The 18014-nt window shown below is 56.4% G+C and overlaps 1 protein-coding gene across 1 annotated transcript; it reads left to right on the plus strand.

Annotated features, from left to right (window-relative positions):
• The first annotated feature begins 268 nt into the window (after window positions 1–268).
• Window positions 269–17503, plus strand: L3MBTL1 (L3MBTL histone methyl-lysine binding protein 1). Its single transcript, XM_069034049.1, has 23 exons — window positions 269–312; window positions 539–701; window positions 2797–3020; window positions 3716–3860; window positions 4001–4139; window positions 4791–4914; window positions 5525–5620; window positions 6371–6377; window positions 7700–7791; window positions 8384–8488; window positions 9255–9390; window positions 9782–9882; window positions 10921–11072; window positions 11158–11234; window positions 11599–11684; window positions 12238–12348; window positions 12598–12712; window positions 12966–13065; window positions 13969–14166; window positions 14456–14502; window positions 15198–15355; window positions 16068–16130; window positions 17020–17503. Exons 2-23 carry the CDS (start codon window positions 566–568, stop codon window positions 17152–17154), a joined length of 2547 nt encoding a protein of 848 aa, XP_068890150.1. The 5' UTR covers window positions 269–312; window positions 539–565; the 3' UTR covers window positions 17155–17503.
• Window positions 17504–18014: the final 511 nt, after the last annotated feature.

Consider the following 18014-nt stretch of genomic DNA (forward strand, 5'->3'; position numbering starts at 1 on the left):
CTCCTTGAGATTCATGGCTAGACAGGCTGAGCATCACCAGGCCCGTGAGAAACTCAAGTGGGGTACAGGGGACATCAAATTCCCCCCAGTAACTCCTGTCACTTGTGCAATTCTCTCTTGCAGCCACTTAGAAGAGAAGGGTGACACTCCAGCGGGAGAACTGGAAGGGGACCTGCAGGGAGCTCTGCCTGCTCCAGGGTGGGATTTGGCAGCCCTCAGTCCCAGTCTGTTGGAGCATTGTAGGCCCCCGTGGGAGCCAGGAGCAACTTGTGGTGGACCTGGCGTGCTTGTACCATCTTATGGTGGTGCCAGGTGAGAAAAAACCCTCAGCATTTGCAGGCTCTGTGCTGGGACCTCACAACAGGGGCTTTCATAGGTCATGTTGATGCCAGCTGTGATGTTCATGTGGGTTCAGTGGACCTTTAACACGTCTTGCAGGGGTTTCTGCTGGGAGAGACCATCCTGTGCAGCCACTTCCTCGCTCCTTTGTTGTGTTTATGCTGGTACCCAACTTGATTTCTTCCCTGCTGCCTCGCAGGGCCTCGCTGTGTGCCCGGGCAAGGTGATGGACAGCAGGGGGGAGATGGAGGTGGTGAGGAGCACCAAGGGCAGTGCTGCTGGGGAGGTCAGTGTCCACGTGGTCACCACCGAGAGCACTGTGCAGAGCACCCACCTGCCCACCACTGCCTTCATCATACCAGGTATGTGGAGCAGTCCCCTCTAACTGCTGCCCCCCCAGCCTTGATAGCCCACACTCCTTGTGTAGCTGGGCTGCCTCCCTTGGGGGGCAAAGCCAAGCTGCTGTTGCCATCTTAGAGGTTCTCTGGGGCTATCCCACATCACTTGGACTGTTTGTGGTTGATCAAAACTTCTTGATTCAGCTTTAAACTGAGGCCCTGATGCGAGGGGCCCTGAGCCAGGGCATCACAGTGTGCTGAGTGCCTGCTCTGAATGGCTGTGGGCTCCTGGGCTGCTGCGTTATCGTGGAAATCACAGAATAGCTCAAGCTGGAAGGGATCCATAGGGATCATCAAGTCCAAAACCCTGCTCCTGGCAGGACCACCTAAAATTAAACCATAGGGACTGAGTCTTGTCCAGACACTCCCTGAACTTGGTGCTGTGACTGCTTCCCTGGGGAGCCTCTTCCAGGCACTGAGCAGCCTCTGGGTGAGGAACCTTTTCCTAATGTCCCACCTGAACTTCCCCTGAGGCAGCTTTGTTCCATCTCCTTGGGTCCTGTCGCTGGTCCCAGAGGGGGAGATCAGCACCTGCCCCCCAGGAGAAAGATGCAGACAGCGATGGGGTCACCCCTCAGCCTTCTCTCCTCCCAGCTGAACAAGCCAAGTGGCCTCAGCTGCTCCTCCCAAGTCCTGCCCTCGGGACCTTTCACCATCCTGGTGCCCTGCTCTGGACACACTCCAGCCCTCAGATGTCCTTTGTGTGTTGAGGGGCCCAAACTGTCGCCAGGACTCGAGGTGAGGCTGCCCCAGTGCAGAGCAGAGCAGGACAGTCACCTCCCAATGTCCCCCTTGGGGCTGCCAGAGCACTGCTGGCTCCTGTTCCACTTGCCCTCAGCCCAAATCCCCAAGCCCCTTCCCCAGGACAGCTCTCCAGTCTTGTCCCCCAGGTCATACAATTAATCAGGATTATCCCATCCCAGGTGCAGAATCCAAGTCTTACTCTTGTTTCACACACATGGTGATTGGATTGCCTGGCTCTCTGGTCTGTCCAGATCTCTGTGTAAGGCCTCTCTACTTTCAAGGGAGTCCACAGCTCCTCCTAATTTAGTGTCATTGATAAACTTACTTAATGGACAATCAATTCCTTCATCCAGATCACTTATGAAAAATTTAGGAGCATTGGCCCTAAACCCTGGGGAAACCCAGTGGCAATGGCCACTGGCCTGATGTGCGCCCAGTTCCTGTAAGCCTTTGAGCCCAACTGTAGGAGACCCATCACCCAGTTGTTCAACCAATGAACGATGGACTGGATGAGCTCTGGGCTGGACGCTTCATCCAGAAGGGTACTGTGAGAGGCAGTATCAAAGCTTTGCTAAAATCCTAAAAACCCACATCTATTGGCTTTGCTTGGTCAGCTCAGTGGGGTGACCTTTCCATAAAGGGAAATTCAGTTGGTTAAGCAGGACTTCCCCTTGTGAACCTGTGTTGGCTGTGACCAACAACTGCATTGTCTCTCCAGTGTTTTCCAGTAACTCCCAGAATAACCTTCTCCATAATTTTACCAAGCCCTGTAGTGAGCCTGACAGGCCTGTAATTATCACGGTCATCCTTCTTACCCTTCTTGAAAACTGGGACAATTTTGAGTGCAGCTGACTGGTGTCTTTCAGGAGGTGTTTGAGCAAAGCATGGTTGTGTGTTAGGTGAGATCAGGGCTGTTCTCTAGAAGCAGATCTCCCAAATTTTCCTGCTCCTGTTCTCACTGCCCTAGGTTGCACAGTGTGTTGCTTTGAAGTGTAACTAAACTGGAAGTTGCAGTCCAGGAGCCTGCCAGCAAACTCCTGTTGCCTCAGGGCATCCTGGGCATGGAAACAGTCTGAGATCAGGCTGGAGTAGAAACCCTTGAATGTGGATAGTGTTGGAGCCACCCCCAGCACGAGCCATTACTAGCTGCAGATTTTTTGGGTCACTCTGATTGCCTGTACTTTGGCCCACAGCAGAGCCCTCACCTGGGAGACCATGTCCTCTGGGATTCTGGGCTGCCCTCGAGCCTTGTTTACATCAGTGAAGTGTTCTGTGTATGCCTCTGGTTGTTTGTCTCCTTTCTTCCCTTCTCAAGCAAACGCTGCTGCCATCAACCTTCCCACGAGCACCTTAGAAATCCAGCGATTCCCCCGGGAGCCCCAGAGAAGCACAGGGGCTGAGAGGCCAGAGAGGGGAGCAGGCAATGAGCCCATCACAGCTGCTGTCATTCCCCAGATTAGCGGGGTGCAGACCTGCAGCACAGTCCGTGTGCTGGAGTGGAAAGATGGGGTGGCAACTTTGCCTGGGAGTAACCTGCGGGTAAGTGTAGCCCTGGGCCACTGGGTTTGCCCCCTCTGCCACTCCCCACTGCTGTAAATCCCCCAGCCTGTGCCAGGCAGGGAGCACCAGGATGTGCTGTGGCCCCTGGCAGTACCTGCACCCCAGCTGGAGGATCCCTCAGCTGCTCTGGCTCTTCTCCTGCCCCATCCCTATGGCCCTGCCATCCCATGAGCTTAGCACAGAGCTCACACGAGGTGCCTGGGTTAGGGAGGCACAGGGGTGCTACGTGCTGTGCAGGACGGGACATCTTCCCTCCCAAACTGTGCTGTGGACCTGGCTCTGCCCAAGTTCCTGCCCTCACCCTGGAAGCAGCGGCCCTGTGCTCGGCAGGCAGCGGGTGCCTCAGGGGTACCCTCAGTGCATGACAGCTTGCAGAAAATGCACCCATTTCTCAGCTGCTGCTCAGCCTCAGGGCACTGCATCCTCCAGCCACCCGCCTGCCAGCTCCAGCTGGTGCTGGTGTCACCTGAGTGCCCGTGGTGTGCCCAGCACAGGCTGCAGGCAGGGCACCTTCCCAGGGCCTGGGGTGCTGGGCTCACCTCTGTCCTCAGAAGAGCTGTCCTCTTGTCAGGCACACTGATGACCAAACCATGTCCCTCATTTTCAGACCAAGCACCCAGTTACATTTCTGTCCTCCTTAACTCTTTTTCCTTGCTTTTTGTTCAATGACACAGTTCCGGATAAATGAGTACGGGACACTGAAGGTGGTGAGTGCTGATAAGATGCCTCCTGTGGAAGCTGTAAAGGAGGGTCACACAGAGAAAGATGGGGACTCAGAGGTGGCACCTCCCAGCAGAGACAATCCTACCGTGGCTCAGGGTAAGGGCACTGTGGTGGCACTTGTAGGATGGGTACCACCATCCAGCAGATGCTGTGTGGTGTCTCCATGGGCGAGGCAAATTTTTCCTGCATCTGCTGTCCTTCCTTGTGCCTCACTGCTGCTCCTCTCTGTGCCCCAGACGTGCCGGAGCAGCCCACGCTACCGGCAGCAGAAGGCCTGTGCCACTGCGATACCTGCGGCCGCAGACACGTGTGGGACGGGGCCCGGGAAGGCCGGGGCTTCTGCAGCGAGCACTGCCACCAGCAGTTCAAAGAGAGGTAAAGGAAGGGGGTCTGTGCCCTGCAGAGCCCTGTCCGTCCCTCTGCCCTCTCTCCCCTGCTCCACGTGCTCCAGCAAGGGACGTGAGTGCGTCTGCCCCTGGCAGGTGCTGGGGGTCCCGCTTGTTCCACTTGTTCCTGGAGGCAGGGTGGGGGAAGGAAGACTTCCCAAGGGAACAGCAGGAAGCGAGGGAGCCAGATTTTTTCCTGCCCAGTTTGTGGCCTTGTAAACACAGATCTGCTGGAGCAGGAGGTTGCTGCAGTGGGGGCTTCCAGGCTGAGCAGCAGTGGAAGGCCACAGGTCATGGAGGCATTTCCAGCCCTACTCCTGACCAGTGTGTGACTCCTGGGATTTGTTTTCCAGCACCTCTGGTGCAGCTTAGAGCCCTGCTACAAAACTAGATCTGTTTTGATCCATCCCTGGATTCAGGTTTCTGACACCCAAGGGAGTCAGGGTGACTGTGGCCTGTCCTTGGCTCTAACTCTTGGCAGCTTGTGTGCATACATCCATCAGGAGGGGTGGGGGCATGTGTGAGTAAGAAATGGGGGGACAGTGATTGTCTAGCAGCCCCTCCCTTACTGACACCCCAGGCAGTGTAACCGTGCTGCCCTGCCTGCAGTGCTTGGCCCTCCCTCCCTCCCTCTGTGTAGGTCCGTCATCGTGGAAAACTCTGCCAGCAGCACCAATGCCACTGAAATCCTCAAGCCTGTGAAGAAACGAAAGAGGAAGGACTATCAGAGCCCCTCAGAGGAAGAATATGAATCTGAGCAAATGGTAGGACAAAGGCAGGGAGGGGGTGTGTGCAGCCAGTGTCCGGGGGGCTGGGGGCCAGCCCTGTGTGCACAGATCTCATCGTGCTGCTCAGCGCTGTGCCAGCTGTGGGTCAAAAGGGAAATGGCTTGGCCAAGTGCCAAAAAGACTTGAATGTGTGGAGATGAAGGCTCCTAGCACTGGGCTGGTTGTTTGGCATGTGGAGCACCGTGGCCTGGGCAGTGCCAGACTGTCCAGGCTGGTCTGTAGCTACTGAGCACTCTCAGCTGCTCTCTTGAGTCTGGGCCACCGAAGTAAGGGTTGAAGTAGGGGAGTGTCTGTGTATGTGCTGGGTGTCCTGGGGAAGGGAGAGACTTTGACAAGGCAAGGAAGCTCTGCTTGCCAGCCCTGACTGTAGCAAGTCCAGTCCAGGTGTCATTGCTACAATCAGCACCGAGTCCCTGCAAGCTCCCATCACCAGATTCTCTGGCAGCCCATTTCTGGGCCAGGCATTGGTCAAACCATGGACCTCGTGGAGGTGCAATATGGCCCTGGGCACCAGTGTGAGGGTACAACACCTAGCCAAAAACCTCTGTGTGAACCTGGGTTCTGTTTTGTCTGCTCCCATGTCTAGGAGGAAAAGCAGGAAGAGAGGAAAAGCTCTGTGGAAGACTCTGCCATGAGCAATCTGGAGGCTGAGGCGTGGAACGGGAGCCAGCACGGTACGGAGGCGAGGCGGGAGGTGGGGTGAGCACTCCTGCTGGGGCTGGGGGGTCCCACTGCAGGGTTGGACCCTTTTGGTGCTCCTGCAGGGTCAAACACCCACTGCAATGCCCTGGCACGTGGTCCTGAAGGCTTGTGAGCTCCTCTGCTTGCTTGATCCTGCTCTCTCTGTCTCTTTCCGTTTCTCTCCTTTCCTCTCTTTCTCTCCATGGGAAGGGGGCACCCCTATGGACACCCCTATGGCCCGTGCTGGGCAGAGCTTCCTGTCCCTCCCCTCAGGAGCTCAGTTTGTTACTGGCTCATGGACATCTTGTTTGCTGCCAGGGACACAGTCCTGAGCAAGAACAGGACTGCACCACGTGTGGCTTTGCCCTCCCTTGGATGGGCTCGTGGGGAACTTCCCTCGTGGCATCAGGAGCTCACAAGTTTGGGAGCTGCTCCTGTAGGTGCAGTGCCACTGAAGCCGTGTGATTTGGGGTTGTCTCATCCTGTGGGGATCTATTCCTGGACTGTATCAGAGATCTCAAAAGCAGAGCTGTCAGCATGGAGGGAAAGGAGACAAGCTGAGGGATGCAGTGTTTGCTTGGTTGGTTTTTTCCCTGCAGTGTGAAGGAAAACTTTGGGAAACACTGAAAATAAACATTTTATGGGAAACCTTTTGTCTTTGAGTACTGAAGGTTATACTCAAAATAATTTTAAAATTAAACTGTTCCAGCTTCCTACTCCTCTCCATAGCCAAGTGGAGGGACAGTGGCAGGGGCCAGGTGTCATTAACCCCTGATGTTACACTGAGTTAACCACGGTTCAAAAGGAATCTCAAATCTCATACCTGCTTCTCACCCTGAGCCCTGAGCATGTAACCTTCCCTGCTGCATACAAGTAAGCAGTGATGAGCTTTGTTATTTCAGCATTTTATTTTCTCTCATTTTAGAAGTACTTCAGCAAACAAAATACACACCTGGATGCCTCAGTGCAGCAGTCAGGGTATGCTCTGACTCTTGGTGTATTTGTCATTCCACCGAAGTGCAGAGCTTGTACTCACAGATTCCCCAGCCATGCCTGGCACTATTTCTATGTCCTAATGAATAGTAAAGTGGTTTTTCATTCTGAAGTGTCAGCAAAGCAAGGTTAGTCACCTTTCTCCCTGAAGTTCAGCTTTAATTTCTTCCCTAAGTTTCTATTTTTTCCATCTCCTCTTCCCCTGAGGCAAAGGGAGGAAGGAGTTGGTTTGGTTTTCCCCTGCATTTGTGGCCTGCCCTACCTGAGGCTGTCTGCCATGGCTGACCTGTAGCTGTGAATTCCTCAGCACTGGAATAGGCACAGCATTCCTGGAGTCCCTTCAGCTGCTGCAAATTAGGGAGACAAAGAAGCTGAAGAGCAAGAGATGTGGGTTGTGTCTCATATGCCTTGGGCAAGGCCTTTGTGGCCTACTCAAAGGCATGAATGGTCACTTCCCTGCCTATGAAGGGACGATGCTGTCTTCTTTGTCACATGGGCAAATACTTCTCTAGGGCATCAGAGCAGCCGTGCTGTGCCACGGCGGGCTGAAGTGGCTGTCTCGGAGCAGAGGATGGCAGAGCTGGGATGTCAACCTGCTGCTGGTTTGAGTGCCTAGGAGCCTCTTGCAGCTGGGAATGATTCCCAGACCTCTGCATGGATCCTGCTGGCTGCCCCAAATCCATCCTGTGTGGACATAGCAGATATTCTGGCTGGAGGAGGGTCTGGTTGCAGAGGTGTCCTGATGCTTTGCCCAGGATGGCTTGTCCCTCACACTCCTTGGAATCCCAGACTGGTTGGAAGGGACCTTAAAGCCCATCTGGTTCCACCCCCTGCCATGGGCAGGGACACCTTCCACTGTCCCAGGTACCTTACTAGGACATGGCTCAGGACATTTGGGCCATGGGGGATCCTGGCTCTGCCCCTCGTCATGCAGCCGGCCCGGTTTGCTGGAGAAGGGGCTGTGGTAGGATGGTGCTGAGCTTTGCAGGGATGCAGGACCGGTGTGAGAGCGGGACGGCCCCGAGGCAGCGGGGCAGGGCTGCAGCGGCCCCTCAGCAGCGTTTGTGTGCGTTTGTGCTGCGCTCAGGTGCCAGTGAGGAGAAGAAAGAAGGCTGGTCTTGGGCGTCCTACTTGGAGGAGCAGAAAGCTGTCGCTGCCCCTTTAGATCTCTTCCAGGATGTGAGTTGGGATTTTCCTGTCTTTTTCCCTCTTTCATCTTCTCTTTTCTTTCCCTTTTTTTCCCACCCCTCCTCCTTCTCCTCTCTTCCTTGCTTCCCTGTTTTGCGGGACTCTGAGCAACAGCCAAGCTCCCGTTGTCACCTGGAGGTGACCAGGCAGCCTCCAGTTTTGATTTGCCCTGAGTCTCACTCCCCAGCAGGGTGTTGACCCCCATCCCAAGCACCCCACCTTTGCCTAGGACACTGCTGTGACTCTGGCAGGGTGGTGGAGCCTTTCCAGCCCTTCTTGGAAGCCAGGTGGGCTCTCCTGAGGCTGTGCTGCAAACAAGTCAGGCCCATGCCCCACTGCCCCTGCTGCAACTTTTACCCCAGGGACACCTTGCCTTGCCAATAGCAAGAGATGTAAATCCATAAGGAGGTGGAACACTGTTTTCTTCTATGGGAAAAAAATTGAAATTTGGATGACAACATAACCTGTGGCCCACAGTCTCTTGGTCCCAGCAGCTCCCATTGCCTGGTGGTTGCTCCCCTGGCAGGTTCTAGACCCAACTCCCTGTGTTGTTTTTACATTGTAGTTTAATTTTTGTTTCCAGTACCAAGTAGCTTCCCAGCACAAGAACGGCTTTAAAGTGGGGATGAAGCTGGAGGGGATCGACCCGCAGCACCCATCTATGTACTTCATCCTGACAGTGGCTGAGGTAAGGAGCCTCCAGTGCCCATGTTCCTTGGTTCCTCCTGGCTCCTGGTCAGCCAGAGGCTCTGGGGCAGGGGAGGTGCTGCCAGCTGGTCCCTGGAGGAGACACAGCCTGTCACTGCAGGAGATGAGCTGCTGCTCCAGCACCTCAGGCAAACAAGCAGGGAGCTCCCTGCCAGCTCGGAGGAACAGGGCACAGCACAGTGCAGCTGTGTTGGTCTCTCCATCACCCTGACACAGCACAGGGGAGGGGTTGTGGTAATGGCAACAGCTTTTGTCCCTAAGACAGGTCTGAGCCCTTGAGATGGAGGGTGTGGAGGCATCCCACTGCTCTTCCTTGTGTCCATGCAGATCCACTTTCCACTCAGCCACGTGGCAGCCAAACCAGCCTTGCCTTGCAGAGCTCCCCAGGCAGCCAGTGTGGCATTTAGCCAAATCCCTGCACCAGCAACTTCCCGGGGTACAGCAAGTGGAGTCTTTGCACTTGTTGGATCCAGCAAGATGCCCCACCATGGCATTTAAAGCACCAGCGTGAACATCCCTTCTTTGGGCTGGCTTGTGGTGGCTTTGCACTGACCTTGTTCCATGCTGGACACCCTTTGGGACTGGTTTGTGCCTCCCAGTTTGGGCACTGGCCTGTGATTGACTCCTGGCTTCCCAAAGTGACCCATGCTGAGCTGGTGTGTGGGAGGGGAGGGGGGTGTGATGCTTAGCCAGGGACAGCAGCAGGTCTCCATGGCCCTTTCCTTCTCCTCCCTCCCTGCTGGCAGGTGTGTGGTTACCGGATGCGTCTCCACTTCGATGGCTACTCCGAGTGCCATGACTTCTGGCTGAACGCCGACTCCCCTGACATCCACCCTGCTGGCTGGTTTGAGGAGACAGGGCACAAACTCCAGCCCCCCAAAGGTAAGGAGTTATCTCAGGTGGTGGGTCCTGCTGAAGGAGAGGGATGAAGAGTGGGCAGATGTAGGGCTTGAGGTGGGGACAGGGTGGCTCCATGGGGCCAGGGAGGGATGCTGCTGTACTGGGGTTGTTCCACAGGACAACATTCCAAGTACCCATCTCTGCTTGCTCACATTTTGGGGCTGTTGCTCTGGGTTTCCACTCCACTGCTCATGTTTCCTAACACCCCTTCAAAACCAGCCATCGGACCTCAGCCACAGGCTTTGGGCATCCCAGGGCTGCCACAGATCCCATCTGCTCACAGCAGGACATGCTGGCAGGGTGACAGGGACAGCCAGACTCACCCTCACATCCTCCTGGCTCTGAACTCACTGCTCTCATTTCTCTTCCTGAGGGGTTGTAGGTTATAAGGAAGAAGAATTCAGCTGGACAAACTACCTGAAGTTAACAAAGGCTCAGGCAGCTCCTAAGCACCTCTTCATGGTCCGAAACACTGTGAGTAGCAGCATCTCCTTCCTGCCAGAGCCTACAGGTTCAGGTGTGACTTGTCCCCTCCAGCTGAGCAAAATGCCTCCACCAGCACTGGGCTTCTCTTTGTCCACCCCACACCCCTCAAGCCCACAGTGCTCAAGAGCCAGGAACATGTGGCACATTTTGCTGCTCAGGATCTGTAGTTTGAGTTTGGACACTCATTTGATATACCCAGAATTGGTGCTGGTCTGATTCTGTTTCATCCAGGCTGATCTCTTGGACAATTAAATTTGTTACAGAAGTACTGGTGAGGAGAAATAACCACTACTCTCAACAATTATTTGGCTAAAACCACATCACTTAATGTTCTATAAGTATAATTCCTTTGTCTCTGTGTCTTCATTGTTTCTGTGTCTGCCTATTTTTTCACGTGGAAGCTTGGGTAAGGAAAGTGGGAATGTAGGAAAGTGAAAAATGCTGATCATTCCTTTGTCAGCTGCAGAGGAAACTCTAACTACTGGCAAATCAGCCTCTCCAAGTTATTTATTGTGTCTAACCCCTGCTGTTCATTGCTGCAACAAGCCCACCAGTGTGTGTGATACAGTGTTTTGCACAGATTCTGGATCCAAGAAATAAAGGCAAGGAAGGGAGAAGGGCCCCACCCCAGCTCCTCCTGCCATGCCTGAGGCATTGGTCGCTGGTGACACCAGAAGATTGTGACCACAAACAAGTGTTTTGGGACAAAAGCAGAACTAGTGTCAGTTGGAGGGTTTTTTTCTCTTGGAATTTACTGCTTTTAGAAGATCCTGAGGGCATGAAGATCACTTTTCCTCTTTCTTTGTGCGACCAAGCTGAGTTTCTTACCCCCTTCCTCTTTCCTTGCCTGCACAGCAGCGCACTGCCCTTCTGAGAGCCTGGCTGGTCCCAGGCCTGCCTGGAGGTCGGAGAGGGTCTGGTTTGGGGACGGTTTGGGCAGGTGTTTCCTTGCAGCAGGCAAGGGAAGTGGTGAGGAAGGAGCTGGGGCTGCAGCTCTGAAAAAGCCCTGCCCCTCTCTCCTGCCAGCACGAGGCTTCCCCAGGCTTCAAGGTGGGCATGAAGCTCGAAGCCGTGGACCGCATGAACCCTTCCCTGATCTGTGTTGCCACAGTGACTGACGTGGTGGACAATCGCTTTCTGGTGCACTTTGACAACTGGGATGATACTTACGACTACTGGTAAGTGCACAGAGGCTCCTGGGGGGCCAGTGGTGGGGAGACACCCGCAGAGGGCCCTGTGTAAGAGCTTGGGTATGTTTTCTAGGTGTGACCCCAGCAGTCCATACATCCACCCAGTTGGATGGTGTCATGAGCACGGCAAACCCCTCACACCTCCTCAAGGTGAGTCAGTGGTCAGTCAGGAGCAGCCTGGGAGTGCATCCCCTTGGGAACAGGCTTCCCAGGGTGGAGTGGGGGGGGCACAAACCTCCTGCCAAGGCTCCCGTACACATGTTCAGGTGCAGCATGGTGCTTGTATTGGGCCAAGTCTCCACTCGGAGATGCTGTCTGGGCACACCTGGCTGTTTCTGCTTCCTTGTACTGTGGCTTTCATGGTCCATGAGAAAATAACAGCACTTCTTGGTGTCTCTCAGGTTCCCGTGTGCCTGGCACAGATTTGGTTGGCCCTTGAAGGCAGTGTGGCATTCTGGGGTACTTTCTGACTTCCTGCAGGCATGTCTTACCTTCTGCATCTTCCCCCTTCCAGATTATCCTGATCCCGACAACTTCACCTGGGAAAAGTACTTGAAAGAAACTGGAGCATCTGCTGTCCCAGCTTGGGCCTTTAAAGTGGTGAGTGTCACATCATCTGCTCTAGCCCACCTGGGCAGAAATTTGGGTTTTCTTCATTGTCAGGTCTTTGCTTTTGTGACAAGTCCAGTGACGTTCCGTATTCTCCTGCCACAGGCCTGGGCTTTGGATCTACACTCAGGGTTCGGAAGTCAGGGCTATCCTGGGCAAATAGTTCAAAACTGGCAAAAATGAGGAGTATGACTGTCCCCTCAGCTAGACAGGAGCTGAGTGATGGGAAATAATTTAGGTTTGCTTGATTAGTTTTTGTCTCCAGCTGCACCAGCAGCAGCCATGTCCAGCCAAGGGTGGTTGCAATATAGATCCTCAAAATGTGTCTCTTAGAGACCTTCCCTGGGGCACATCTTGTTAAAGACAGCTCAAATGCAGGGAGCCGGTTCCCGCTCTCTCCTGTTGGCACTGTGAGCTGGGATAGCTCTTCCCTGGCCAGGCCAGGGCTGGGAGCTGGGCTCGAGGAGGACACAGTGCTGAGAAAGCCACTGAGGGGATGGGAGCCTGAAGCAGGGCCCTGCTCCCTCTGACTGGGCTTTTGCAGCGCCCGCCCCACGGCTTCCTGGTCAACATGAAGCTGGAGGCAGTGGACAGGAGGACTCCTTCCTTCATCCGAGTGGCCAGTGTGGAGGATGTGGAAGATCACAGGATAAAGGTGGGTGCTGGAGCATCAGTGTCCAGGCACTGTGCTGGCTTGCTCCTGCCCTTCCCAGCTCGTTGGGAGTGCTCTGTGGAAGCACAGTGTGCAGAGGTGGGCAGGTGCCACTGCCCGGCTCCAGGAGTGGAGAGCCTTGTGCTGCACTTCGGCTCTACCCTGCTGCTTGCTCTCAACTCGGAGGGCTCCAGAGCTCCTCGGAGAGGTGTCCTGGGATTTGAAAGGTGACCTCTCTGCTTGCTTCCCCAGATCCATTTTGACGGCTGGAGCCACGTGTATGATTTCTGGATTGATGCAGATCATCCAGACATCCATCCCATGGGCTGGTGCTCAAAAACTGGACACCCGCTGCAGCCTCCTCTGAGTAAGTGCTGCACCTGTGTCAGCTCCTCCTCGCAGGGCACGAGCACTGACCCCACTGTCACTGCCACCTGCCTATGCACAGAAATGGGAGGGCAGGTTCTGGCCGAGGATGGGCAGGGAGGAAAGGCCATTCCATGGATTTGTCAGTTGGAAAAGTCCTTCCTGTTTGGTGCAGGCAGGGAGCCCAGAGCCCTGGCTCTGCCCAGGCTTGCAGCCGTGACAGCCTTTCTCCTGTTCCTCTCCTCCGGCTGTAGGGCCAAAGGAACCAGCCTCCTCTGCCCATGGGGGCTGCCCAAGCCTGGGCTGCAAGAGCATCCCTCACTCCAAGAGCTCCAAGTACAGCTTTCACCACAGGTGAGCTCCTCAGCACAGCCCAGAGGGACACAGCTTCTTCCCTGTTGGGCCAGGCCAGCTCTTCCTCTGCTCCTCCTCACCTGCCACCCCCACCAGCATCCAGCCCTTCCCTGCACTCACCCCACACCTGGCTCTGTCCCCTGTTCCTCCAGGCTGGGCCTCGGGGTGGCACCAGGACCCCAGATGGAGTAACCCCTGTGAGCCCCTCCTGTGCCTGAAGGTGCCCTGTGTGTCCACCTACCCATGGGCACCTGTGGGCTACAGAGAGGACAGTGTGGATGCTGTTCACTGACACCAGCTGTGAGGACACTGTTCCCCCCACCCCTCATGGGTGTCTTTCCCTGTCAGGCTTTGAGCTGGGAAGTCCCAAGAAGGAGCAGTGCACGGTTCCAGCTCAGGCAGTCACTTGAGGGACTTTTTCCAGGGGAAACCAGGCTGGGTCTAGTGCCAACCCCAGCCCTAGGCTGGTGTCAGGAGGAGCCAGTATGGTGGAGTAGCCATGAGGATGGGGAGGGCAGGTCTGCCTCCCAGGGGTTTCTCTGCTGGCCACACTCCTGGCACTCACATCCTGCTCACTCTGAGGCTGGTCTGGATGCCTGTGGAGGCAAAGGGGGCAAGATGGAGACTGTGAGCCCCAATGAGCCGCTCGATCAGCACACTGGTGCCTTGCCCAGGGTTGCAGGGATGGCAGATGGCCAAGGTCTGTACCTGGAGGGACTGGCTGTGCCCTGCCCCTGCCCCCAGCGGCCTGGCCCCGGGAATTTGGTCAGCACATCTTTCCTCTGCCTTCCATGGCCAGGGCTATGGCTGCCCATGCTCAGGGGAAGAAGGGTGGCCCTGCTGGCTTGTCCCCCAGTGCTGCTCCAAGCTGGGACCAACGCTTGTGTCCCCTCTGTTCTCTAGGAAGTGCCCCACACCGGGCTGCGATGGGTCAGGCCACGTGACGGGGAGGTTCACAGCCCATTACTGCCTCTCAGGGTGCCCGCTGGCAGAGAAGAACCAGGGCAGGCTGAAGGCCGACTTGTCCGACACCGAGGCCTCGACTCGCAAGAGGAGCCCGATGGGTTTCCCTCAGCGAAAGAAATCTCGGCACCACGGGAGGTAGGGGCACGGCCGGCGAGCCCCGCGCGGGGAGGGGCCCTGTGCCGCCACTGCCCGCCCTGGCAGGGGTGAGCGGGCCACAGAGGCTCCTTGGCCTCGGTCCTGCTGCCTCTGCCGGGCACCTCTCTTGCTTTTTCTTCCCACGGTTTCTGGCTTTGGCTGTCAACCCTTTGGGTCAGGGTCCAAGAGGTCCCTGCTCCCACTGCCGAGGCGTTGCTCTGGGCGCTGGGGAGGAGGGCCCTTGGGCCAGTTGCAGCCCAGCTGGACATCAGTCTTCCTGTCTCTTTAGAGGGAGACCTCCAAAGTACCGGAAGATCCAGCAGGAAGACTTCCAGAGTAAGTGCCATCCTCTGCCACGGTGTCATTGCAGGGCAAGGCCAGAGGAGCTGGGGTGGGTGGGTGTGCTGGGGGCAGGTCTCCCTTGGCTCACACAGGTGTGCCCCAGTGGTTTGTGGTCAGCTGCCAGAGCTGACCATCGATAAGGGACCTCCCTGCCCTGTGCCAGGGCTCACAAAGCTCCCTCGGTTTGGTTCCGGGGTTATGGCTGGGAATCTTCGAGTGCTTTAGGGCATGGAATTAGGATCCTCTCTATGGCAGTGGTGCTTCATCCTCTTTAGACAGGGATAGTGGGAAGCTGTGCCCCAAAATTTCAGTGTGGCTGTGAAGTGCCAAATTATTGCTGCCACACAGAAACTGATGCTGGACAGTTGGCTTGGCATTTAGTTCTGATGCCTGACAGAAGCAGATGCCTGATGTGTATTCCATCCAGCACCCTTTTCACTACGGGCTGTCCTGCCACCTACCCCAGCGCTGGGGTTAGCTGGGATTAGAAAACAAATGATTGAAGGTCATGAGAACAAGGCAAAGCCAAGTTTGTCTCAGCTTCTTTCCTCAGCATCCCCAATCCCACCAAACTGAACACTTGGATACACTGACACCTTGTTGATTCAAGGGACAGCCACCAGCTCTCGATCGCTGGATGGGATGTTCTCGTCCTTGACCTCGTATCACGTGTTGTGCTTTATCCCCAGCAATTTCTTCAGACAATATGCACCAGTCGCTCTTCATGTCCGCCCTGTCCGCCCACCCCGACCGTTCCCTGTCCCTGTGCTGGGAGCAGCACTGCAAGCTGCTGCCGGGGGTGGCTGGCATCACAGCAGCCACGGTGGCCAAGTGGACCATTGATGAGGTGAGGTGCTTTGGAAGGCTCCATGCTGGTCCCTGGTGTGCTGGCGTGGCTGGGAGCGCCCTGCCTAACTGTGCAGCACCATGGCACATGCACCAAGCACTTCAGTGGCCACGTCGCTGGGCTAGTGAGGAGAGGTCTGCCGGACACATTGTCACCTTTGTTCACTTTCTTGGGCAGTCGTGGTGACCCCTCTTAATGCCTGAGTGGGTGGAAGAGCTCTGGCACCAGCCCCAGCAGCCCCTGCCTGCTCTTGGGCACTGGCACAGCTGCCCAGGGCACTGGTGGAGTCACCATGCCTGCAAGTGTTCAAAAGCTGTGTGGATGTGGCACCTGGGGGCATGGCTTAGTGGTGGCCTTGGCAGTGCTGGTTCAGTGGATGGCCTTGATGATCTCAGAGGGCTCTGCCAGCCTTAATAATCCCCTGATGTCCCCATTACCCCCCTGGGTGCCCCTCTCCTGCCCTGGCCCTCGGTGGCAATCCTCTCGCTGTGCTGGAGACACTTGGTGGGGATGGAGCTGCTGAAGCCTTTGCTGGGGGAGGCCAGTGCCTGTGTCCGGGGCCAGGGAGGGCACGGGAGGGCAAAGCAAGTGCAGCCTGTGCCCCAAGAGCCCTGTGGCACCTTGCAGGGCTCAAAATGTGAGGGTGTGGACTCAGGGGGTCTCCAGCCAGAAACATTGCTCTGTCTTGGCATTTCTCTCTGTTTCTTCCAAGGTGTTTAGCTTTGTTCAGACTCTGACGGGTTGCGAGGACCAAGCCAAGCTCTTCAAGGATGAGGTGAGAAGGGCTAGTGGATGAGAGCAGGTGGCCAAGGACAGCTGTTTGCCAGTGGGGCCGGGAGGAATTGGCCAGTGGCCTTCCTGCAGTGGCTTGCTGCTGGATGCAGCGGGCACATCCAGCACCTGGCAGTGGTCCCGCCCTGCAGCCCCACATGGCTGTGCCCATGCAGGGCAGGAGGGGAGCTGCTGACCCCCAGGGAGCTGTGCTGCCCTATTCTCCCAGCATGGGGGATGGAGGGTCCCTCTGAGGGGATGCGGATGGGGGCAGGAGGAGGATGGTGCTGCAGCCTTCATCACCTCCTGAGGGAAGCTGCTTCCTCCTCACCCTTTTGTCCTTCCCCCTCTGCCCCTCTCAGCAGCACAGCAGTCTGGTGGCACTGCTGCCTGCCAGGGTCGGCGGTTTTGGACCCTCTGTGGGCAGATGTGTGGGGGTGGCTCTGACACCCAGGGCTTATCCTGGGCACACTGGGTACACCACTGTCACAGCCTGTCCAGGAACAGCCCCTGTGCTTTAAGGGTGCTTGGGCAGGCAAAGCTGAACCAGGGCAGCATCCACGGGTGCTGGTCCCTGGAGCAGGGAACGCCCAGAGCAGCTTGTGGTGGCTCTGTGCTGTGCCCATGAGGCTCCAGCACAGAATCCCAACCTGGCTGCAGTGTGAGCTCCTGGGATGGGCCCTGGGAAGGCCTTTCCCCCTCTGCCCTGTTCCTGGGCATGTGAGCTGCCAGCTGGGGTTTCCCTGGGGCAGTGTGGGAGTGCTGTGGGTGGCCCCTCTTCTGCTCTCTGGGGTCACCTGTGGCTCCTGCCCAGGTCGTGCTGGTGCTGGCTGTTCCCAGGAGTCCCAGCCTGGGTTTGCAGTGAGTGCCTTTGTCCCTGCTCTCCTCCCCAGATGATCGATGGCGAGGCGTTCCTCTTGCTGACGCAGGCTGACATCGTCAAGATTATGAGTGTCAAGCTGGGCCCGGCACTCAAGATCTACAATGCCATCCTCATGTTCAAGAATGCTGATGACACATTAAAGTGACTTTTCTTGGCCCAGCTGGGACCCTCCCTCAGCACTGGTGCTGCCAAACTGTCTGGTCAGGACAGAGATTCCCCCAAACGACCGCAGCTTGTCACGTCCTGCTCGTGTCCTCCTGGATGCCACCTCTCTACTCTCCCACCAGTCCATCTCTCATCCTCTTCCTTCCACGCTGCCCTTCTGCAGCGCTGGCTGCAGGCTGACCCCAGGCCTCGGGGGCGGTTGCAGGGAAGGAGGTGGACGTGGCACTGGCCCGTCTTAGCACCGCAGCTGCCCCCACATCCTGCTGTGCCTGCGCCGGGCCGGAGGTGCTGAGGGCTGGTGGAGCCCTGTGGAGGGTGTAACAGCAGGGGCTGACAGCACTGCTCCAGTCAGCCAGGCAGGGGAAGGGACTGACTGCCTGCATCCATGCTCACACCCTCTTAAAGACTGCTCTTGCCTTTGCTCAGCAGCTGAGAGAGATTTGGGGTTTTTCCCTCAGTGTGATCCTCTGGGGGTACTTGTGCTAACACCATTTCCAAGGGACGTTCTTGAGGAGCTTCTGCTCATTTTGCCTTTTTCTCTGAATTCTTTTGGCTTTCCCTTTTTAAGGCCAGTTGATGACTGCTTTGCCCCTGTGCCACACTGCAAACCAGTGGCCACCTCTTGCCCCTTCAGGGAGCAGCTGTCCTGGCTGCTGCTCTGCCCACGACCAGCGCCTGTGCTTTATTCCTCTTTCCTGGAATGCAGCAGCCCCAGGGCCTTGCTGGGCCAGGGCTGGCTGGGTGCAGAACAGGCTCCATTTCTTGCACTTCAGACTGTTTTGTCCAGCACTTCTCTGGGAGAAAGGATGCTTGGATAGCTTGTTCCCCTTGCACCTATTA

This window comes from Aphelocoma coerulescens, chromosome 20, assembly GCF_041296385.1.
Source record: "Aphelocoma coerulescens isolate FSJ_1873_10779 chromosome 20, UR_Acoe_1.0, whole genome shotgun sequence".
NCBI classification, from domain to species: Eukaryota; Metazoa; Chordata; class Aves; order Passeriformes; family Corvidae; genus Aphelocoma; species Aphelocoma coerulescens.